The sequence below is a fragment of the Aptenodytes patagonicus genome, chromosome 14, assembly GCF_965638725.1.
Source record: "Aptenodytes patagonicus chromosome 14, bAptPat1.pri.cur, whole genome shotgun sequence".
In the NCBI taxonomy this organism is placed as follows: domain Eukaryota; kingdom Metazoa; phylum Chordata; class Aves; order Sphenisciformes; family Spheniscidae; genus Aptenodytes; species Aptenodytes patagonicus.
This window is the reverse complement of record NC_134962.1, coordinates 2,890,664-2,914,728: the sequence shown is the minus strand read 5'-3', so window position 1 is coordinate 2,914,728 and position 24,065 is coordinate 2,890,664. Positions and strand designations below refer to the sequence as shown.

The 24,065-nt window shown below is 38.7% G+C and overlaps 1 protein-coding gene across 8 annotated transcripts; it reads left to right on the top strand.

The window, feature by feature from the left end:
- The first annotated feature begins 58 nt into the window (after positions 1-58).
- ARFGAP1 (ARF GTPase activating protein 1) lies at positions 59-23,277 on the top strand. Of its 8 annotated transcripts, none has more exons than XM_076352482.1 (15): positions 59-102; positions 402-534; positions 4,115-4,178; positions 5,099-5,208; positions 6,698-6,869; positions 8,091-8,191; positions 8,952-9,038; positions 9,719-9,815; positions 12,466-12,522; positions 13,554-13,586; positions 14,941-14,970; positions 16,827-16,883; positions 18,901-18,960; positions 20,172-20,248; positions 20,706-23,277. In XM_076352482.1, exons 3-15 carry the CDS (start codon positions 4,119-4,121, stop codon positions 21,055-21,057), a joined length of 1,293 nt encoding a protein of 430 aa, XP_076208597.1. In that variant the 5' UTR covers positions 59-102; positions 402-534; positions 4,115-4,118; the 3' UTR covers positions 21,058-23,277. The 8 variants fall into 8 exon arrangements, with proteins under 8 accessions (XP_076208597.1, XP_076208594.1, XP_076208599.1 ...); XM_076352479.1 differs by having other exon boundaries at positions 8,949-9,038; XM_076352480.1 differs by lacking the exon at positions 59-102 and adding an exon at positions 122-292 and having other exon boundaries at positions 8,949-9,038.
- The last annotated feature ends 788 nt before the right edge of the window (positions 23,278-24,065 follow it).

Below are 24,065 nucleotides of genomic sequence, written 5' to 3'. Positions count from 1 at the left end.
GCGGGTTAAGGCGGGCACCCACAATACCTCGCGGCCCTGCGGCGACTGCGCCGTGAGGCGCCGGGCGGGACCGGGACCGGCGGTGCCGCGTCAGGACCGCCGGTGTGTTACCCGGCCCCTTACATCTCCCCCGGGCTGCGGCCCGCTCTCTCGGGGCGGCTCGTCCCTCCGTCAGCCCCTTGCTCGGCGGGGCGGGCAGGCCTCGTTGTGCGGCGTCTCAGCGCCGGCTCCGCTTGGGCCCGGCCCCCGCCCCGGGCTGTGATACGGGACGGTCCCTGAGGGAAGGCAGGAGGTGCTGGTGCCCGGCTGGCGTGGCGGGGAGGAGGCCTGAACTTCTCTTCGCGACGGCCTTTCCCTCCCCCCCTGTTTCATCTATACTTATTTATTTTTTTTTTTCCTAGAAAGGAGAGGGCGGTGTGCTCGCTGGGAATCCGGCCATGTTCTGAGGGGAGGCCTCCAGGACTCAGCTTGGATCTGGGTATCCCAGGTGTGCGTGAAGAAATTGCCTGCCTCGCGTCCCCTGTGAAGCTCCTGGTAAGGTGGCTGCGCTTCTGAGTACGCGAAACTGCGCGACTTTAAAAGCATGCAACAGTCTCTGATATGTATTTGAAAGTGAACCCTGCCTGCTCCGTGGAGATGGGTGGCAGCGTTTGGTTTAAAGCGTTTCTTCAGCTGACAAGGCCTCCGTGGCCTTTTTGCCCTGGTGAGACCCATAGGGAGCCTTCAGGACCATGAAGTCACGCAGACCACGTCACCCGCTTAATCTTCGTAGAGTGAATTGCAAAGCTCTTTACAGGTTGGCTGTGTGAATTTGCTGCTACATCAGAGACCAAAGTCCTGTTACAGCTCACTTCCACATAAAAGTGTCTAGTGCCGCTTCTGCCTTTTTGCTTGCTTTTAGCAAGCTAAAGATTCCTAACACGGAAACTCATATGGTGCATGTCTAGTTTTTGCTCTGGAAACAGATTGTTTGGGAAATAAGAGTGTGAGATTGGTCTGTCTGAAGCTGTCTGTTTCCACCTTGGAATCCTTAGTCCAAAATATTGATATTCTTCAATGAAAACTTACTCCTAAACTAAACATTTTCTTTACTGCTTGAGTCCATTTACATCAGATCAAAACAATGCATATTTATTTAAGGTGTCTGCACAGTTGTTGCTTCGGTATTTACTCCTGAAACTTAAACGGCACAGTGGCTATGTGCCTGGTCAGCTACTAGGGCTCAGCTTTTGGGTGGTAAACAATGATAATTTGATCACTTACAACTTTGTGGGCAAATATAGTTGAAAACAGACGTTACCTATTAGAAAACTTAGAGCGTGACTCTTTTTCCTTGTCCCCCTTTCCTTCGTTTCCAAATGACTTGGTGGAGGAGAGAAAGGTGAGAAGCTGGTGGCCTTAGTTACCCCCTCCTTTTCTTGGATGACACGGTGTAGATGAAGCTCTGCCTTCCCACCAGACAGACATGGTTTGCCCATGGAATGGGCATGTGTTCAGAGTGCAGTTGGCCGAAGTCTTTCTTTTAAAAAGTTTTTATCAAAAAAAGCAGTTATGGCAGACCCAAAGGCAATTGCTTCCTCTGTCAGCTTGGAGTTGGAGATCTGAAACTCGTACTGTATGTAAACACTGAAATGGTGTGGGTATTGGCTGTTGTGGGGTGGATGTCTCTTTCTGCTCTATAGAAAATTCCTGGCTCATGCGGAATTGGAGTGGGAAAAGGCTTTCCTGTTCAGCTCCAGCAATGGTCATTTGCTGGAGGCTGGAAGGCCTTTGCATGTAGTCTGCCTCTGTTTGTTATTCTGAATGAAAACCTGCTTTAACAACCTGGGAAAAAAAAGAGGGAAAAAATGGTTAAGTAAGGGGAACAAGCGGCCAGCCAAAGAGAGGGACCTTGTAACTTGTCAGTAATGTACAAGAAGTTGCTGGGGAAACACAGCCCTGAGGAAGGGGAGTTGGCATGCAAAGAGAATATAAGAAAAACGACAAAGAGGAGGGCCCAAAGTACGCACAATTGTCTGTCTGGCTATTACTGCTAGGTTATTTACTTCTGTACTGCAGAGGGAGAGTTTTCCCTTATCTTGCCAGTGACAAATACTAGAACCGAAGACGTGGACTTCGATTCATGTAAATGTGTTTATGGTCTCTGTTTAGGGTATGAGCAAACATGTTTTATGTGTAGTGCTATCTCCCTCCTCACATGCGCATTAGGAAGTTATATAGAATTAAATGTTGTTACTGGAATGCTTTCGGAGAAAGTGTTTCATTATACAAGGGGTTGCTTGCTACACTTCTGTTTCCCTTTTCTGAAAGTTACACAATTTCCACTTGATTATTGATAAAAATAATTCGTTCAGTTTTAATTTGAGGCAGGATGACTGGAAGATTTTACTCACCATTAATTACAGTAACCTTTTCAATCTAAAGCACTTTTTTGTCACAACTTACCTGTTTTTGTCTAATACAAATTAAGGTAGCATATTCTAAATGTCAGTGAAAACACTGTCCCTTACATTACAGAGAATTAAGTGCTTGTCAACAAGATGTTTACAAAGGAATAGGTGCTTTAGATAAAAGGCAGTGAGTTCTGCCACAGATAACTTCTGCTTTTAACAGTGATAATAGGTAGGTGCAATGTTGAGCTTATTTCTTTATGAATCATGTTGTCTTAGCTGGTGGTGCGTATAATTGTATTGATTGTACCGCCGAGGTTGCGGTTCACAGGAAGGCTGGTCTGCTTTAGAGATGTCTAAGGAATTGACGTTGTCACATTCATACAAATTTAATGTTTTCTTACCTGTAGCATTTTTCTTTTTAAAATAGCCTTCCTTTTCTAATTAAAGATAGGTTCTCCCTCCATCCCCTACTGGGTTGCGGCAATTGTACGTAATGCTTAATCATTCACCTTCTAAAATTATTGCAAGATTGTTAATCCTATCGATAATTTAAGGACTTATGACTGTTTAGGCAAATAGCATCGTGAACGAGTGTCAGACTTGCATAAAGGCATTTCTGTCTCTCAGACCAGTATTTGGTGAAAACATCAACCTGCGATTTTTTTTGCTTCCTATCTTGACTGACCAATAAGCTTGACATTTAGTAGTTGGTGCGGTTTCTAGACAGCCTGGTGACTTCGCTGTCTTTTATTACGTCTTAGAAGTTCATTTTCTGGAGTAGAAATGAAAAGATGGACTGGAAGTAAAAAGGAAGAAGAGATGTTATTTATTTAAAGTTAATTTAAATATCGTACTACCAAATTAGTTGGAAATGTGAATTCATTTTTTATCTAAATTGCAGTCTTATGCTGCACCCTACACTGTATTTCTTTTAATCATGAGTGTTTCATGTACTTTCAGTTTTTCCAGGCTGTGTGTGAGTCACGTTTTTTTTTTTCTTAATGTGAATTTTATCTGTAGCTTGATGCTGCTCCGTGCTGCTGTGTTTCATGATTCGTAGAAATTAGAGTAAGATGATGTGGTCTGCCAGCGAGACATGACTGTCGGAATTAGAATTCTATTTTGTGTAAAAGGTCCCAGTAATTGTCTTATTTTCTTAGAATTCAATTGATAAACAAACTCAATACTTCTGAAAAATCACGATTTTTTTGTATCTTCTAGTAAAGTGCTCTTTTAGCAATGTGTTCGGCAGTCTTAAGTGTAAGAGTTTCTGCTGTTTTTTGCTTAGGTCTGTTTAGTTGTATGCATGTGATCCCGTGTAATCATGCATGATTATAACGTGCTTTCAGAAGGGGTAGCGGATGGGTCTGGGAGCAGCAGCAAGTAAGAGTCTGTTTTGATACAACATATGCCATAGAAGAGTTTCCATGTTCATCACCCCTCGCCCCCTTTTCAGCTATGGCTGAATTACACCCGTCCAATGAATGAATGAAGATGACTATATCCCCCAAAATGGGCAAAGTAAATGGAAAAGTAAGGTTGTGGGGGTTTTTTTGGTGTTTTGTTTGGTTCCCCCCTGCCCCTGCAATTGGTTGTGATTCAGTGGTTTAGATTGCAAGCTCTTTTTCATAGAGATGTGCTTGTAAGGTACTGAACATCTTACCAATATCAAATCCTTGAGCATGACTTGGTTTTTCATGTTTCCTTTTCTCCCTTTGTAGAATCATGGCAAGTCCAAGAACAAGGAAAGTTCTCAAGGAAGTCAGAGCACAAGATGAGAACAATGTGAGAAAATTATAATCTTCTTTAGTTTTGTAGCATTGAATTTTCTTTTTACCTACTCCAGATGTATGTTGCGGTCTACTACAGCTATCATCTTTATAGCATTAGTACGGCTAACTAGTGGTAACATACGCATTTGGATATCTCATATTTGTGTTAGTACCAGTAACTTTTATTCATATATGTATTATAATACATTGCTGCATATTTGGCACAAGTCTTTCAGAAGATCTAGTAATGCTGTAACCCCTGGAGTCTGTTGAACAAGTGATGTCTTGGGGACAGCTTAATTAAAATGGTCTATTTCAAGTAGCTTGATTTTATGCTACCTTAAATGTGACAGCCCATGGACAGGTTCAGCTTTATTTATATCAATGCATTAAACCTCGAGTGGTGATTCCAATCATAAGAACTTAAGTTGTTGCACTGTATGAGCAATAAAGCTATTTTTAAGAAAAACCTCTGTTCAGATCTGCTATCATTTACTGCCAAGCTGTAGTATGACTGAATAAATGTTCCTGACTTTAAATGTTGCATCTTTATTTTGCCAAGGAAACTTCAAGAATTCAGTTTGGTTACTTTCTCCTCCTTCAAAACAATCTGGAGATGAAAACAGGTTGAATTATTTGCTCGTTAATTTCAACTCTCTCATCTGTATTACCTCACTGGTTTTTGGTAGTCGGTACAGTAATTTTTAGAATCCAAGTCAGGCACATTAATGGGTATTTCCATGCGGCATAAATAAATATTTGAAGGAAGCTTATGCTGTCAGGGAAGATGTTTCCAAACGCTAAGAACTCTCCCTTCTGAAATTATTTTCTGCGTGTAACGTTGTCATGATTTGACTTTTTAAGCTGTACTGTGAAAACTTCACATGGACAAGTGATGATTGAGTGTTAGAGATAATTGTTTTTCTCTCACAGGTCTGTTTTGAATGTGGTGCATTTAACCCCCAGTGGGTGAGTGTGACCTATGGAATTTGGATCTGTCTTGAGTGCTCAGGAAAACACCGAGGCTTGGGAGTTCACCTCAGGTCAGCCTTTCAAGCAGACGATGGACTAAGTTGGGTTATCTCAGGGTGCATTATGGCTGTGAACAGAATGTATTGTTTCGGAAGGGTATAGAATGTCTCAAATCAACATTTCACTGGCAGTTTTGCTTCATGCTTCTCTTCAAAGTGAGCTTTACTCTCTGTGCCTTGTCTGTAATTAGTTGGGGCGTGTGCTGCACCAGTGCAGCTATGTTATGCCCAGCTCTAGAAAGTAATGTCTCTAGCTACGTCGTGAGGTTGTGTGGTGGTGTTTGGTAATACTGCACTAGTCCTTGTACTCTATTCTTTTAATCTCGTATAATCTTTATCAATTACAACTGAAATAACAAAAAAAGTCACAGTATGCTTACAGAATGTTTCTGTAGTGTATAAAACAGTTTTATTCTGTTCAGGAGATTTTTTTTTTTTTTTAATGATAGTTTTCGTTTTTTCCAAGAAACATGCTCAGCTGAGATGAGAATCTGTGGAATAAAAATTGCTATGTGTTCCGGAGACTCACAGTGTGTATATGTATAATAGGGCCAGAGCATGGGATAGTTACTCAAATGAGAAAGGGAGTCCAGGAGGGAAATCACCAAAGCAAGGAGGCCATTCAGAAGTACGTGCTTTGCTTTTCAAGGGGTGATTTGAAGCTCATTAGCGAGTAGAAATTGCATAGGAAATGAGAGTTTGGAACTATTACTTATGTTACATGAAAGAAAAAATGAAATTACTGAGATGAGGATATGATGAAGGGTATTTCTTTAGGGACAAAAAGAAAGAAATCGGTCAAGATACAAGTTTTAAAGAGCCTTCCTGAGGATGATGTGTCACTTTTTCCCCCCCGGTGACCTTGTATTTAACAACAGGGCACTGTTTGGGTTTTTTGTGGGTTTTGGGTTTGTTTGTTTTGTTGGTGTGTTGGTTTTTTTCAATATAGTTTAATGAGCAGTAGCAAGAATTTATGGCTCAAAGCAGAGCTGAGATGCTAAGTGCAGTCATAAATGCCCTGGGATGGGGTCAGGTTATAGGGTAGGCTATTTTAAACAGTTGAGCTGTCAGTACTTGATGGTCGTTATGAGCAGAAGCATGGAGTGGGACAGGAGGTGTCCTCGCAGGTCACTTAAGCGTAACGGTGAAAATAGACAGGAAAAGAAAATTGCGGAGTGAAGAAGTGTGGGAAAAGTTTCTTTTATATAGTGGGTTAGATTAATTTCTGGACTTGAAGAAAGCTGCTTTTTCTGTCACTTGCCTTCTGTTGACTGTCTCCTTTAAGTGCTGATAAATGGCGTGATTTTAGCTTATTTCAGTGAGGATCTGACCACCACCTTATGATGACCTATCTTTCTATACTTGGAGAGTGTTCTCTAACATGTTTATACTCCCAACTTTTGAGATAGGTTGTAATAAGCTTTTTTTTTTTGGTCCCTGCTGATATACAGGAAATTATAACAAACTGTGATTTTAATTTTTTTTAAAAACCGCTTTTCAGTTTTGTACGTTCTGTAACCATGGACAAGTGGAAGGATATTGAGCTGGAGAAAATGAAGGCTGGAGGTAATAGCAAATTTCGAGAGTTCTTGGAGTCTCAAGATGACTATGATCCCTGCTGGTCAATGCAAGAGAAGTACAACAGCAAAGCTGCAGCTCTTTTTAGAGATCAGGTAAGTTCAATTGTGTATGTGTCCTCATCCCCTACTATCTGAAAATATCAAAGTACTTCGTAAGCACTTGCTTTTGAAGGGGATGGGGGGGAGGGAAAGTAGCAACCTTTTGAACCTCTGCAATGGTTCTTGAAAGGGATGTGTCTTAGAGTGCTTCTTCCCAACTCTGGTAAGAATTTTCTTTAGAAACTTTCTTTTCTGCATTTAGCTGAGGTGGCTCAGATTTTCACTACTGCAATTTGTTGCAACTAGTTAGTCAGTGGAACTGTCCCAATCCACAGTAGACAGTTTACTACTTCAGCAGTACAGTTTTATCCGAAGTGATTGTTGATAAATCTTTTGTGTATGTAGTAACAAAATGGTAAATTAATTTGCCAAACACTGGCAGGCCTATAAACAAATAAATTAGTATTTGTAATGGCATTATCATTTCGTGGAGGTTTGGAATTTCCAAAATGAAATGACAAACAACTTGAACTTCTGAATTTGGAGACTTACAAAGATACTGTATTTTTTTATGCTGACCCTGCCACGGAAGTGGTAAGAAGGTACATTCTGTGCTCACTGGGACATCCATGCAGAATTGAAGTTTGTTGTGTGTGTTGTCTCTTTGCATCTTTAGAAGTTGCTAGGAATAGCAGATGGTTGGCTAAAGAGGAGTATCTTGATGAAAGCAAAGAATTCGTAAGTTCTGTGCTGTAGGCCTCTTAGTGTGTGAAATGGGGAACTATAGAGTTTCTGTGGCAAGGCCTTTGGAAATTTTATATGAACTTGCTGAAGTTATGACTTGGATTGGAGGAGCGGTATGGGGTGAAGAGATGAAGTTCAGGTCCTTTGTTTGAAGGAGGCAGAGAGAACACTGAAATTCTATGTATGTGCTTTAGTCGCCCTATGCTAGAGTATAAATCCATCTCTTTCTATTCCTCCACTATTCTGTGATTAGTGCTTACATCTCTTGATTAATCTAGTCTTTCCTCTTCAAACCTAATTTGCCTGTTTGAAGAAGTTGCCTAAAATCGGTTGCCTGAAATAAAATCAGTGTTCAGTTCAACATTACTAGCCTGAGATTCAGAAAAAAAATTGTTTTCTTGTGAAAACAAATTAATTGATCTATGCAGCTGGCAGCAAATTGGAAAAATGACTTGTCCTTTATAGGACCAGTGTATCACTTGTATGAAAACTTTGACCTAGCATTCTTGATTATTTTCCTACCTCTTCTAGGTAGCTACAGTAGCTGAAGGCAAGGAGTGGTCCATTGAAACTTCTCCTGCCAGGAACTGGACCCCACCTCAGCCTAAAATGTCTCTTTCTTCCACTCATCGGTATGTATTCTTGTTACCTAATGTTGATATAGCTACAGCAGGGTCAAAACCTGATGTTTGACTGTCTGCTGGTTTTATGCTGTCGATGGTGTTGTCTGAACAAGCATTTCTTTTGCTGAAGTTAAGGAATATGAGGTAGCAGGGCTTTAATTCCTGTAATAATTCCCACCTCTTCCACCTGAACCTTAAACTGTGGCAGAGACGAGTGAGAGCAGAGGACAAGCCATGCTGTTTTTATCTTGACTTGTAATGCACCTGAGACTAGTCATTGTGTCAGTCACACGTAGTGTGTCACAGCCTTGCCTTAACTGCAGTGCTCTTCCAGTTCATGATTGAATGCCAGGGAGAAGAAACAGACTTTTTCCTTATGGTGCTAATTACTAACGGGAGCATTGAAGCTGGACAGCAGCAGTTTTGTTTTTCTGCTTTTGCATGTAGTGTTTGTTATTCTTTGCACTGAAGAATCAAGTTAACTGAAAAAGCAGTTGTAAATCAAGCAAACAAGTGCTTCATGCCTGGCCGTCATCCAGCAAGTTCAGGAGCTAGCTGTAGTCGGAGTAGCATTGTCTGTGGGTCTACTGTTGCTTTATTCATTCAACACTCCAGTGGCTTTTAGTGGTTGCATTAGAGTTCCCTACTTGATAGACGAAAGAAATAATCAATTTTGCACCTGTATTATTATGATATATGTCAAGCTGCGCTGCTGAGCTAGTGGTTTTTGCTTTACGCAGTTTGATTCTTAAATCTTTCATTTCAGTAGTTCTGCTGGACAATCTCAGACTGCAACTGCCTCTTCTGACAAGGCTTTTGAAGACTGGTTAAATGATGATGTCAGCTCCTACCAAGGGTAATGCAATATTTATTAACTTTTTGAGTGCCTGGCCCTCTAGCATAACAAAGACTCAGATGTTATACTACAGCTACACAACTGTGATGCTGATTCACTAGTTAACAGTTACATCTTGTTCACTATTAAAAATATGTTGATAATATATGATAAAGGGTAAGAGGAAGGAAAGTGCCTCTCAATGCATTTGTATAACAAAAATGTTTGAATAGCATTGAAGAAAGAGCTTGTAACTCAAAATGTTACTGTGGTGGGCTCCAAACTAGGGAATTTTTAGTGTATGTAGTATCTTGCAGCGATTTGAGTTAAACAGGGGTATTTATAAAGCTAACACTGTTCTTTCTTTCCTTTTCCCATTGTCATGCATCACTTTATTAGGATTTACGCAGACTTCTGATACCAGTGATCTGTTAAACCTGGAGAACCATTAAGACCGCATTAGCTTGCATAGGGGACACTTTAATTTGCAAGGATTCCCCAATGGATCCTTGTTGATGTTATGTCTTTATGAATTGAGTGGTTTTGTATTTTGGGTGCTAGGTGCTTTAGGACTCTTTTTCCCAGGTGTATTTGAAAGTCTGTTAAACAATTGTCCTTCTTTCACGCTTTTCAGTTTTTGTTTAATGGTTTTAATGAATGCAGGCTAATACAGATACTATGTTTTAATTTTCTTTTGGTAGTGGCCAAGAGAATCGCTACGTGGGGTTTGGAAACACAGTAAACCCTCCGAAAAAAGAGGATGACTTCCTGAATAATGCTATGTCTTCATTGTACTCGGTAAGGAAATGCTTGAAGCTTTCTGTGACCTGAATTACTATTTTCTTCTATTTTATCTCCTGTTATGGGAGAATATCAACAGAGAAGAGGAACTAAAGACTGCAAGAAGATAGAGAGATGTAGAGTATTGGTTGTATTCTCAAAGAGTGAAGAAGATACTGGTGGACTTTAAAAGGCAAAATGAAGGGAGAAACTTGAGCAAAACTTAGGAATTATGTCTGGTATCAGCTCATGGAAATAAGGAAGTGAGGATATAGCAATGGATTAAGAACTAATACTCAACAGGGCCTGGAGAAAAAAACAAAAAGTAATTACCTGTTGGGCATAGCAGTTAGGCTGGTAACGCTCTAAATGTTTTCCACTGAACATACCTAATATGGTTAATACAACTGAAATGTGTGTGTACATGGGTGCCAGAAGCCCTGAGCAGCAATGAAAACATTTGAAATACTTGTGACAGAGTGTGAAGAGAGAACAGCATATGGCTGAACAGTTGTCGTGATTAGAGTAGAGATAGTGAGAGATGCATTGTTGAAGGAAAATGGGAATCAAGTCGGAAGCAGTCAGGAACATATTGGTGCTTTGATAGGCTGCAAAGTAACAGTGCTGAACAATATTTGGGATTCAGAGTCACTCTGAAATACAGTAAGGTTTTTTACCAGGGTTAGTAGCCAGTAGTCTTCTGTAGAGCCTCATCATATCATCGGTCTAAATATCCACACCAGGTTCCGTTGTTTGTTTTAAAAATTATAATAATTTCACTAGAACATAATAGGAAAAGGTAATGCCTGAGCCTTTGAACGGTATTCCGGGTGATTCCACAGGGTGCTTAGTATAAGTCTGCTGAATATTTGCTAGGTATGTTATAAGATTGTAGGCCAGAGAGTTCAAAGTGGAAACCGCATCTATAAAGTATTGCAGATGTGCTAAGACAGCAAAGGAGAGATGATACTGTATTGTCCAAGTTACTGTCAACCATTATTTGAATACATGATCTCATTGAAACTTACGATTAAAATGCCCTCTTGTGACCACAGATACACACTACAGTGCAATTATGTCATTTATTATAGTGAGACAATGTTTGCATGCATATTCATCTTAGAGAGGAAACCAACTTTCTTTCCACTGTGTATGATCGTTTTTCCCCACACATGCCGTATTTATGTATATACTTTATTTTCTGCTGTTACATATCAGAAGGAGCACTTTCTGTAGAATTCACACAGACTACACTATCCAACTCATTCTGTAAAGAACAGATTGCAGTTTAGGTTTGTCTTGAGTCCCTTGAGACTTTGCTTAACATAAAAATTACGAGACACAGCCTTTTGTGCAAATAGTGACATGTTTTAGTGTGTCAGCATAGGACAAGAAAGACAATTAATGAAGAGACTTCAAAAGGATAGGCAAAAAATATTTTTTGCTGCTTTTTTTGAAAGATGTTCCCTCAACCTAAATATGTGGCGTAGTCAAATTAAATAGAAGGGGTAATGAGAAAAAGATTCTACTATTTACGGCCTTTGTATGGAAATCTACCCAAAAGGTAATACGTTACCAAAACATCCACGCTTCAAACAAAACATTCACACTTTGATGGAAATCAAATTGATAAAAGGCAGTAGTAGACATGGATATTAACCTTGCATTTGTAGCACCATGTCTCAAAGATTCTGTAACGCAGCTTAAAATTAGGTGGTGATGATCTGCAAAGAAAAAAAACCCCCTTACATCTGTTTCTTCATTCGTTATTATATACAAGGAGAACCACAGACATGTTAAAGTTTATTTCTGTTTTTTACCCATTCAAGTATGGTGGGGTTTTTTCCACTTGTTTTACTGGGCAGATTCTGGATGAATGAGTTACTAACGAGAATGGAAATCTAAACAGTTGAGAAGTCATTTTTAATGATTTTGTTAAAAAAAAAAAAAATCATTAGAATCACTCTCCTGCTCCACTTTATTTTAGCTGGTTTCTTAATCAGTATCTGACAATCAGTAGTTAGAGGAAACCTTTTCTGATTCGTTACAGAAAAGTTTTTTAAGAAATGGCCAATGGTTTTCAGATCTTCCAAGAACCAATGAGTCAAAATAAAGCTTTGTTTCTTTCGTTTCTAAAGATAAAATTTGCAGGAAACAAGCAGTTTGAAGCTTTATTATGAAATGGAAAATTGCTGAATGGGCATTTTATGAGTTGCTGCCTCATGTTTTTGAGCACCGATTCTTAATTTCTCTTCAGCTTTTTCCAGGCATACATTTTAGCTGCTCCTTGTTTTTTTTCCATCTGGTGCTTGCTTGTTGAAGAGCCAGCCTCTCTTTACTAAGGTTTTAATGTCTTTTTTTGTTCTCTTACTTTCCTTGAGGGGGGGAGGAATTTTTTTCATGTAGCTGTTTTTAGTAGAATAACATCGGGAGCACTCAGATTTGTTCAAATTGCAGCTGTTTTGACACAAATAATGGAAGTTCATCGCTATATTACGGTTAAGTGAGAGACTATAATTTTTGCTCTTACTAGCAAGTAATTCTTATTGACTACAGGACAAGCTATACTGGAGAACATTTTGACTTAATTTAACATGTAATAGTGAACACTTGGTTATTTGCTATTATTATTCATACCTAGCTTACGACATTCTCACTTTCTCTAAAGGGATGGAGCAGTTTTACGACTGGAGCAAGCAAGATCGCCTCAGCTGCTAAAGAGGGTGTAAGTAAACAAAATGTATTTCAGTGTAATTCTTGTAAACTCAGAGATTTGGTTAGTCTTCTAACAGGGATGTATCTTTAAAAGTATTACCAAGACAAACTAAACTCTGCTCTTTGTGCATCTTTGCCTATGGTATATAAAATAGATGCATATTGAATGCAGATCTCTGCTGTAACTATTTCTCATGTTTCTGGGTGGACATTTTTGTAAATTTGTCCACTGGATATAAGCATCAAGAAAGAACTCAACTGCCATTTTTATACTCCTTTGATAAACACAAATTTTTATTTATAAAGCAGAAATTTTGGTCTATGCCAAGTAAGGCCAAATTGCATTCTTCAGCAGGAATTCAATACCAAGTTACAAATTGCTGATGGTTTTGGTGTTTTTTTTTCCCCTTCCTTTGACTTCTCTCTAACTACAGCATTTTTGTCAGTTTAAGTAGAAAGCTTGTTGGGCAGAGGTTGTGCCCAGAGGGATGCTTTGGGAAAGATGGAGGCATTGTCTTCACGCTCTGCATGTTCTGCAAATTTGCACGCTGAGGTGGCAGTCATTCAACTAACTGTAGACTGAAACCAGAGGAATTAAAAAAATCTGTTACATTTTAAGTAGATGATGGTGGAAAGAGATTAAATGTTTTTTTGTGAAAATAGTGCATTACAACTTTTTTCAGTTTTGCTTAGTATTCTTCCAGACTTTTATGAGCATAACAGTTACCTCTTAAGAAAAATACTTTGGGTGACATTACGAGAGACAGAAATATTGATACTCATCCACATTGGCCCACCAAGGTCTAGTCTATATTGAAGACCCTTTTTTTTCCCCCCTGTTTTAAGTTGAGAAAGACCGATGCTTTGCCAGAGCAATCTGGGATACCAGAGGAGGTGATACGGATATTCTCTGTTCACTGTGAAATTCTGGCAATGGTCCATTCATCTTAGAGAGGATCATGCAACATTTCTAAATATGTGTGTTTACTCAGAATAAAGCCTTTGACTTTTAAACTTGAATGTATTTGCTTCTTTTCACAGGCTACCAGATTTGGATCTCAAGCAAGTCAAAAGGTGATTATAGATTTAGTTCTGTCTTATTGACTGTAATTTGCTTTAAATGTTATGTATTTGTCTGCATCAGTTGATTTAGACTTGATCACCAGCAGACCAGTGTGTTTATCCTTTATAGCGCACAGTAATTTTTAGGTTCTAGCTTTTATTTCTGTGGGGATTGCAATCAACTGCGGTGATCAAATTAGGCAAGAAAGAAACAGTGATACTCTGCTGTGTATAACTGTTGGGTGTATTGGAGAGGCAGTAGAATGAAATGCTTTAATTCATGCTTGCAGACTTAAAATAGCCTTATTTTATTTTTGTGAACCTTAAACGTGGTCTATCTTGAAGTAGTTTTCTTGGTGATATAATATAATGCAAGTCATCTTTCCATTGCTAGAGCCTAATAAGATATTACAAATGTGAACTGCTTAATATTGTTATTAAATTAACTTGCTTGCATGAATTTAAAAAAGTAGCAATTACAAAAGCATTTCCTCTTTCAAACTAGGGCTAAAACAGAGACAGTCAGACCTGAATTACACAGAGCTCTGACATAAGCAAGATCTGTTTGTATGGAGAAGTTTTAAATTCAAATGTAAAAATATGTAAAAGAATAGGATTCTTAATGTGCCAAAGTTCTGCGTGAGAGAGGGCTTACATCCATTAATGGATGATATAGGGAGTTTACTTTGAACTATAACTCTTGTATGTATAGCATTAGCCTGGCATGCTTTCTGATACGCATAGGATGCTGTTGCTCAAAACAAATGAGAAACTGCAGGTGTTGGTGTTCAAATGGATGTAAGCAGTAGGATATTAATACTCCAAATAGCAAGCCAAACTTGTGCATGTTTTGCAACAAAAATATCTTGTTAAAGCACTCAAACTTGATACTTAGAAGCTTTAAAGTATTTCCTGCTTAGCTTACGTAAGAAAAACTTAAGTCTTCGACAAGTCTTCCTCTTTCACTCCTTCCGGCAGTTTCCCTTTTAGAAAACTGTTCTTTCTTTAGTATTATCAGCAAATGTAAATATAATATTAAGTGTAAAAGCTCATCACATCTACTGACAAGGACCACAGCAACATGGTGCTCTAGAGTCTAAGCTGTGTTACTGAAGCTTAAATTTTGTTCCTGAAACATCTGATCTTTTGCTCTGTAGAACAGATTTAACATCTTTTTGATGTAATATATTGTTTAAAAGTATATTTGGTGTCCAGTGACCAAACATATTCACTGTTTGTCTTGTCAGTAGATGTTAAAGTTGGAAAAGGTTCTTGCTACTTAACTTGCCTGAAAAAATGCTGCCAATTTTTTGCTAAAAGCTGCTTCTACCTTCCTTGCTCTTTCTCTTTTGCTGTCTGGGTAAAGTTTTGGGGCTACAAGCAGCAGCCAGAGCCGGTAACGCCCTCACATATATTCTTGTGCATGGACTCCTTGTCGCTGTTCGTGCTGAATACGTGCATTTGCTCTTGAGCTGTCTTTTCTTCTTTTGCCTTAAGTCAAATCTGTTTAGAATAATGTTGTGTGTTTCATATGGTAATGTTTCTTCAAACCTATTTAAAATAGGTTAAATTGGATAGAGATATCCAAACTCTGCACTCTCAGAAAACATGCTGTACTTTTGTCCATGCTCTTCATAAACACAGATGACTTCAGGATTTCCGTTTGCATGTCTGATCCAGGAATGCAGTATACCAAGAACTACCCTGGGGTGTTGTTTGAAGGCAGACTCTTTAATAAATGCCCCATTATGTAGCGTTTGTAATGGTGGCTAGGATGCTATCCTAAATTCAGCGATAGTAAAGATGAAGAAGTGATTCAGACAGAAACACAATTGTACCTAAATCTTCCCTTTCCATATTTACAAAATTATGTGGTTGAGTAAATGGGATAATATAAGAATTCTTCCTGATTCTAGTAATGACTTCACTTAGGATACCTGAACTGTTAGTGTATTACAGTCTTTTCTAGAACATAAACAGTTTGCCAGGTTTAATAGACTCTGAAGGATTTTTCAAAGATGAAAAATCCCCTTTCTCATTTTTCTTAAACACTTTCTAGCCCCACTTCCAATGGAAACAAGCCTTCTGTGATTTGCATTCACGTTTCTTACTAGGTGGAAATGGGGTTACCTTTTGCCTTTGTCTTCTCAAATAACCTTTGAACTGGTAAGGAGTAGAAGTATTGGAGATAATGGTGGTTGGGTAGAGGGGAGATCCTAGTAGTGCTGTGGCTAAGGGAAAGGCTTCTTAAGACACCTGGGAATTTGTGGAGGAAAGATGCTCAAGGTGCTCCGTCCCCAGGAAGAATGAATGAAGGCTCACACCCCAACTAATGTTAGCGATAAGATATAAACCCTTAGGAAATGAAACTTCATTAGACTCTGCTAATGTTTAGGAATAATGTTTGTCTCACAAGGAAATTGGCCCTTTTGGATTAATTGGGCTGATTCAGAAGGTAATCAGTATAATATGGCAATTCTGAAGAATAGTTTAAATCAATCAAAGGCTTATTATGGTAGTAGGGAAAGGAATGATTTCAAATGAAACATGTGCAAACCTTCTTGTCCGTGTCAATATTGTCTTATGAAAGTAATTTTGTGGCTTATACTGTGGGCTTACATTTTTGTAAGATGCCTCTGAAGTACAATATCCTAGTACTTGTTCTGGATTGCAGTAGATTTCTGAAGTTCGTTGTTTTCTCCCCCTGCAAACCTGGAGCTGTAAAAAAGATTACAAAAATCTTCTGTCACAGCTTTGCCTCTTGTGTATTGCTTAGAAACAATTGGGCTGTTATTAATAGATGACAATTGCAGCACTTCAGGACAGAAGAATTGGTGAAAAATTGGCCAAAAAGATCTAATTCTACAAGTAATTCCATTAGTAAGGAAAAATAAAGGTGGATGAGGTCAGTTCTTCCAAATATCCAGCTGCAGGCATTAGAAAGGGGCCCATCTTCTAGCCTATTCCTTCTGCTTTCAGTGCAAGGTCAGACTTTGCTTGGGCTCTGGGCATCTCCAGCAACCTATTGCCATGTGCATCTGTTTTTAATTTATTTTCTTTTAATGTTTTCTGCAGCACTGTACTGTGTGTGCTTTTCAGCTCATTCTGCTTGTATGAGTCAAAGTTTAAGGCTTCATGTGTCTTTGGAGATACTGCTGTGAAATTAGCCTGCAGAAGATGTTGGCTGTGTTTTTTTGGGTTTTTTTTAAAGGAAAATATAACTGACTTTGTTTTTGTTTTGCTTTTAAATAGGCAGCAGAGTTAGGTCAGACATTAAATGAAAATGTTCTCAAACCTGCACAGGAAAAGGTAACTTTGGAACTAGTAAATTACTTGCAGAATATGGTTATGCTGACTTAGGGAGTGATTGTTTCCTCCTGCCACAACTGCCCAGTTTGTCAGTGCGTCCTTCTGTTTTTTCATATACTAGCACAGTAGCAAAGGGGAAACATCAAATAATTTAAAGCTAGTATGTTAGCAAAGAAAGATTCATGAGCGTAATTTCTCTCCGCTGATCTTTTTCACGTCCGCAAGAGCCTGTTACATTCTTCCCTGTTAGATACTATTTTATACATTTCATGCTTTCAATAATGGAAGATGGGACAAGATGAAAATGCACCCTAAATGGATATAAAAATCAGTTATTTAAAAAAAAAACCCTATTAGTAGTATCTTTGAGTGTTAAGTTCATAGTGTTTTACCTGTCCGCCTGCCAGCATTATTTTAATTCAGCTAAGCAACTTTGAGCCACTATAGTTCATCTGCTGCCTCGTTGGGGGCAGTAGAATTTGGGGCAAAGTATATGTTTAAGATGAATGGGGACAACTTATCAATAGAAGTGACATGTTCTTGCAACTTTTATTTGGTATTCGTTCAGAATATTCCGGTAGTCGGTTAAAACCAAGTTTTGCATGCATTCATATGCAAAGTGTGGTCTAAAGTAACATTTTGATTAGCGGTTCTAGTTACTGTGTTGTTTCTAGGAAACTAGTTTGAAGCAGATTTTCATCTTCCCTTTACAATTGTTAGTGACCAGAGCCATGTGGCTAATGGCATTTCCAACAGCAGCTGGAAGAAAGCACACATGCTGACCTGAGTAAATACAGATAGTCACTAGTGGGCATGTAAAAAAGGCGAGGCAGTCCTCATAAGTGACTAGAGATCACTGATACTACAAATTTTAGTCAAAGATTCTCCCTAGCGTCAAATGTTGCCTTCCTGTTTCATATGTTTAAAAAAAGTGTACTTTTACATCTTCCCCGTTTGGCATGTATTTGTTCTGTGCTTCTAGAACTTTGGATCAGCTCCAACATTTTGTATAAGTCTTTTCTGAGAATGTGGTGCTCTACTTACCTACGTACCTTTTCCCAAAATATATTGGTTTTGATAAAGCAGACTAATTTTGCTCTCGTAAGAGAAGCAGTGCCACCACTTTAGGATATGGATTAATATTCAATTTGAAAAGAATGGTTTAATCATATTACAAAATAATTTCTCTTGCATTACCTTTAGTAATTCAACATTCTTTACATAGCATTTCAAATCACAGGAGAAGACTTTAATTGGTTTCCTATTCCCTAGATTTATCCACAACTTATTTCAGAGTGCTTAGATGCATTATTTTCAGGGTTATTTTTAGGGTTCATTTTCTTGAGCTGATTTTTATTTTGTAGGACAATTTAATGAGGAATGTTGCATTCTATATTTAAAAAAAAAAAGGTCTATTACCCTTAGGATGTTGTGCTGTTAGTTCTAAATAAGTGTTACTTTCTGAAGTAAGTATTCAGTGATCACTGCCTGGCACATATATGGGTATATAAAGTCACTTGCTTTGGAACAGCTGCCATTTATTAATTGGTGAAAGGCACCAATTGTGTTCTGATTGACCAAAGTTCAAAGCCCTTTTAATATTTAAATAACCATGTAAAAAGATAGAGACTAAAATAGTTCTGATAGGTTTTTAATACCTCCAAACCAAATCTTTTTATATAGTAAAATATATTTATAAAATGTCTCATTTGCTGATTTTTTTTTTTTTGTACTGGTGTTTTTATGCTCAGCATTAGTGTAATGATACCTTCCTCAAACTGTATGTATATCAATAGACAATTCCCACAAAGGACTGAGGTTCACTCCATTATAGATCAATGGACTTTATATGTCGTTTTCTTAACTTTGTTAGTTTTGACTTAAGTATATTTTGATTCACTTTGGGTTTTTTTTTTTTACACTTTTTGTCTTTAGCTGTTGAGCACAAGTAAGCTTGTCTTAAGTTTTCAATAACACTTCATTTTATGACTAATTACCAATACTTTGATTCACATAGGTGAAAGAGGGGAAAATATTTGAGGAGGTCACCGTGGGGGTATCACAGTTGGCCAGCAAGGTATGAAGTGGCCTGCCTGCCTTTAAGGAGGCCAAACAGTAAGCCAGTCTCCATATTCTTATGAAAAGTTTGTAGTGAAACAAAACCCCAATGCAGCTTTAGTCTCTGCTTGTGTTGAATACAGACATTTTGAAAGTATGATTTTCAGTGTGCAGTACTTCTGTTGGGGTGTTAAAAAGCTATACAGGTATGATGTAGTCCTCGTAATAGTTTCACCAACGTCAGGATGTAGAGTTCTAAGACAGCCGGTGTCCCAAACACAAAAAGAAAATGTCTGCTAGAGAATATGGAGACAGCTTGCGTTATGTTTGGACGCTTGAACTTACTAATGTTCTGTACCTTTTTTTCTTTGTCTTCTTTTGCTATCATTGCTTGGTAACGTGGTAAGTGCTCTCTACAACTGCTAAGAACAGAAGTCCTGCACAATCTAATACCTATTTTGATAATTTGTATGGTGTTACCTAGGAGAGTCTGTCTTCCTAGCACTGTGAAAGTCAGCACTGGAAGCTCTATCATGTACGAGCTTAGTGCCTTAAATGTTGGGAATATTTGAATAAAATAAGTGATGTTACCTGTTCTGTTTAGAGCCTGGCAACTTTAAGCCCGAATTCTGGGATTCATCCTCCGTATCTATGACTTAGAATAGTAACTTCCATGGGTGTCACTTCAGAATTTGTGTTTCTAATCCAACGCCAGTCCATTATAATAACCCTCAAAGGATTCTCCTAGCAGTCATGTTTATCCTAGAACTCAACTTTTGGCCTGTTTTACATGGGCAGTGAAATAATACTACTGAAACGGAGTGAAAGTAGTTTTGTAGAGCAGTAGAAAAACAAATACTAGTTACATGAATCGTAACATCAAAACATCAGTGCTGTCATTAAGTTTAATTTTATGTAAGGAGTAATTCCAGCATTTTTGTCAAGGAAGTCTAGGAGAGAATTCAAAAGCTGTTATTGACAATGATGGGTGAAAAGGCTAAACTTGACCTACTTTTCACATCTTCCAGCAGCACGATGCCATCAAATGTATGTTACTTACATCAACCACGTAACAGCCTGTTAAAAATATTAAGAAGTTGTGAATGACATTTTCTGATGAAATGTGTTCTCTTTATCTGAACAAGTGGAGGAATGTGTTATGGCTTTTGCTGTTGGACTTGGAAGAGGTGTTGGTTCAGTCCAAATGACTTTTTTTTTTTTTTCCTCTAGGTTCAGGGAGTTGGAAGTAAGGGATGGCGAGACGTCACCACTTTTTTTTCTGGCAAACCAGATGATAACTCTGAAAGGTATTTTTTTGTTATTATTTTCTGTGTCTCTTTAAACACATAATTTTATCTCCTGTACGTTCTCTGCAGTATAGTAGTAGCAGGTAATTTTTAAATATGAAGAAATTTTTCTGTCTCTGCTAGTAGTCCTCCTGTATGTAACACGGGAGGAATTCAATCTAACTGTTTATGACAGTTGTTAAACTGAGAACAAAACAGCGCACGGCACCAAATGCGTACCCCCTCGCTCTGGGCCTATTAGTACTTAAGGCTGTTAACAAAAATCTGTGAATTAGAATTTAAGCTTATGCCATTCGGAGCAATATATTTAATTCTTCCTGCCTTTATCCTCAGTTGTTGTTTAAGCAAAGGGCAGTAGCATTACAGTTTTTTTTGTTTGTGGACATTTATTTTTATTGTTATGTTTGTCATAACTAATTTAATTCTACCTTCCTTTTTCCCCCCCCCCCCATAAAAGACCAGCTGAGGGAGACAGCTACCAGAACAGTGGAGGGGAGGGCTACCAGAACAATGCTGTAGATCAAAGCTTCTGGGAGACCTTTGGCAACTCAGATCCACCAAAAGCTCATAAATCTCCAAGCAGTGAGAGCTGGACCTATGTGGACAACTCCACAGAGAAGAAGAGCTCTGATAGCTGGGACGTGTGGGGCTCAGGAACAGTCTCCAACAACAAGAACAGTAACAGCGACAGTTGGGAAAATTGGGAGACCAACTGGGAAAACACAGGAGGGGAGAGCAAGACCAAAAAACCTCCTAAGGCAACAAAAAAGGCGTCTTCGGATGATGGGTGGGATAACCAGAACTGGTAGAACTCTGTTAACCCTGTTTTGCACAGCTAGGAAAGGGAGGCTATGCTGGCTGATTGAGGGGAGAAAGTTTTACACACAACTGGAGTATCTTGGTTGACTTTACTGATCTGTTACTTTTGTGCTTCCCATTCATTCTCCTTTCTTCTGTCCTGGTTTAGGGAAAAAAAAAAAAAGTAGCATCTGAATCTTTTATTACATAAAAGTGGCTCTCCCTTTTTTAAGGATAATGATAACTATATTCTCCTTGCACTATTGAAGCTGGGTACAGTGACTTTCTTAACACGAATGTTCAAAGGAAAAAAATCGGTGCAAGCACACTGTCATGGCACAACCTTGCATGTGTAGGTTAATAGGTATTCATCCAGTCCTCATATAATTTGAGATGACCTGAGGTGTTTAATGCAAACAAAGGACAGGGTGTGTCTTGAAAAGATAGCCATTAAATGAGCAAACTGCAGTTGAATAGATCTAGTTCAAATGCCTTATGGATCGCTCTGACCGTATTAAGTCTGGCAATTCAAGATGGTCTTTAAGATACTTTTTATTGGAGCTTTGTTTTTAAACTTTATGAGATTTTTTTTTTTTTTTTTAGTCTTTTATCCCCTTGTTTTAGTCTTATTTTATCCCCTTAGAATTAATAAGGAATCTAGAGCTGGATAGTTATTTGTGTAAACTCATAGTTTTGACCTGAGCTATCAAGGGATATCCAGAATGGCTCTACTTGCCCTTCTTGCTCAATGCATTAAGAGTTTGCACAGTGCAGCTCTTCTACACGGATAAAATGCAAAGCTGTGGTGTTCTCCTGCCTTACCTACACCCTTCCCCCAGTTTGAGTATTTTATATAGTCTGTTTTTTCTCTGTCGTCTTTCTTCTACCGATCTATTTTATCTATTCTGATAAAAGTGAAATCTTTCTGCTGCTTATGGCCTTTTGGACATCTGTTTGGCAACTTGGCAGTGAAACAAATTTATAAAAAAGATTCCAGTAAGAAAAAATGGGTGGAAAATATGAGAACATTGAGGAGAGAGGCTGGCAGCAAGCCCCTTTCAAGATGAGTAGATGTCTGGATTTAATAGTAAAATTTAAATTAGACAGCTGTTTTCCAAATTAATCTTTAATATGTCAAACTGTATCTCTGTTTCTATCATGTATTTCTCTACATTTTCTTCCTGGATCTTGTTAAAGAAACACTATTTCGGAAACTTTGGAAACTCCTTGTCAGCATTAAGGAATGGAATAGAAGATTCAGTTATGCCTCAGTTTTGACCCAACAGATTGCTTTGCATGACACAAACCATAACTTCTGAAGAATTGTGACTTTAACAACAAAGGTGCCCTATGTGTGCCATTTTATTTTTGGGGGCGTGTTGTAAACGTATACTCAGGCCGAAAACAGTCAGCTCACTTGAAGACTTCAAATCATGATGTCATTGCATAGTCTGCTTTACTGCCAGCATGGAGTTCTTTACTGTGGACTCTGTAAATCTTAATACATACCTAAAAAGCCTTTTCTTTTTAAAATTAGTTAATTTGTCAAGCAAACAACCAACCTAAGTTGTCAAAGTTACCTTAAATAATGCTTCATTTCTTTTTCTCTTCACAGAGGTTTTTTGAACTTACAGTAATATCAAGAGGTTAAAAAGGAAGGAAAATCATGAATCACCTCAAAAGTAGCAGACTTTAAAGGCTTAAGTCTAAGTAGAAGTAGCTCTATTTATAGCCTGATTCTGTATTTCTAGTAATAGGATCTTTCAGATGGTGAACAAAATATTTTTCTAGTCTTCTCTAGCCCTGTCCTGCAAGAGTTCGGATTTCTTTTTTCCCCCTTGCTTCTCCTGACAGCGTGGTCTCTGAAGCTCGTGCAGCAGGTCCCAGTGCTGCTCGCGACCCAAGCACTAACCTAGGCTGAGCCGTGCGAGGCGCCCGAGGCGTTCTTGCAGACATGCTGACCCTTTGGAAGTGCCGAAGGCACGAGAAATCTCGGTTTACAATGCTGCTTGTGGTACCATTGGCAGAAGTTTACAGCCTGACTGTAAAACAAGGATTTTGTTCCGCTTTTTCTCCAGTTCCAAATATACCTTTGTCATAGCTTAATTGCATGTCAAACGTAACTGTATTTTTATGCATACACCTCTGTTGCCTACTTGTCATTTGTCTGCTGCCCAGTACGAAACTGTAATGCATGTACTTCGAAGGCGGTGCTGTGTGATGTATGTGAAGTGGCACTGCCCAGTCCTTGACTAACGGTTAGTCTTTGTGAAGTGTTGCAGTAGCGGTGGTGGCAAAGCGCATCCGATGGGTTGCACTGTCTGACTGCTGATGTCTGTCTGGAGCGATGTGAAGCTCATTCAGCTTCCTGTGTACGAATTTATTACAGTTTCTCTTTCATAAACCTGCTGAAATAGCTCGTAGCAGGATAAGCTTTATTTCAGTCCATTCAATCAACGGTATTGTGATGTGTATGTGTACGTTCTCAGCTGTGTGGTTTGCCTAGGAGAAAACTGGTTTATTTATATATCATTTGCAGCTACGATTGGCACGAGCCATTTGTTTGTTCTTCTGGGTTTATTTTTTATCTCTTGAAACTTTGTTCTAAATTAAACGAAACAGCCAGAGCCCTACTCAGGCAGAAGCTTTGGGTAATGATTTTTCTTCCAGTTGAGGAGACAGTGACAGAACAGTTGCCGTCTCTTTTGTTGCTGTGCTGTAGAGAGGCAACAAAATGCTACAGCTCCTAGAAAGGTGTTAATGGAAGATACTAAAAACCAACAGAATGGCAGAAAGTGTAATTGCAGCCACAACACTAGTATACCAACTGGTCTCAGTTTGCCAGGCAAATCGGTATTTTTTTATGACTTGTCTGAATCTGAACGTTTTACCATGTCTTCCAGAGGAGAGGATGAAGTGAGGGCATTTTCTTTTGCAAAGCCTCTGTTTTATTGGATTTTACTTTCTTTTAGTGTAGATGGCTGGGAAGTTTCTGCAGTTTAGTGGAATGCATGCAATC

Bases quoted from the DNA above. Each gene is read 5' to 3' on its own strand.
- ARFGAP1 (XM_076352479.1), top strand. From the start codon at position 4,119: ATGGCAAGTCCAAGAACAAGGAAAGTTCTCAAGGAAGTCAGAGCACAA. The intron at 9,039-9,718 runs GTAATGCAATAT...TTCTTTTGGTAG, and splicing joins GATGTCAGCTCCTACCAAGG to TGGCCAAGAGAATCGCTACG. The intron at 13,587-14,940 runs GTGATTATAGAT...GTCTGGGTAAAG, and splicing joins GATCTCAAGCAAGTCAAAAG to TTTTGGGGCTACAAGCAGCA.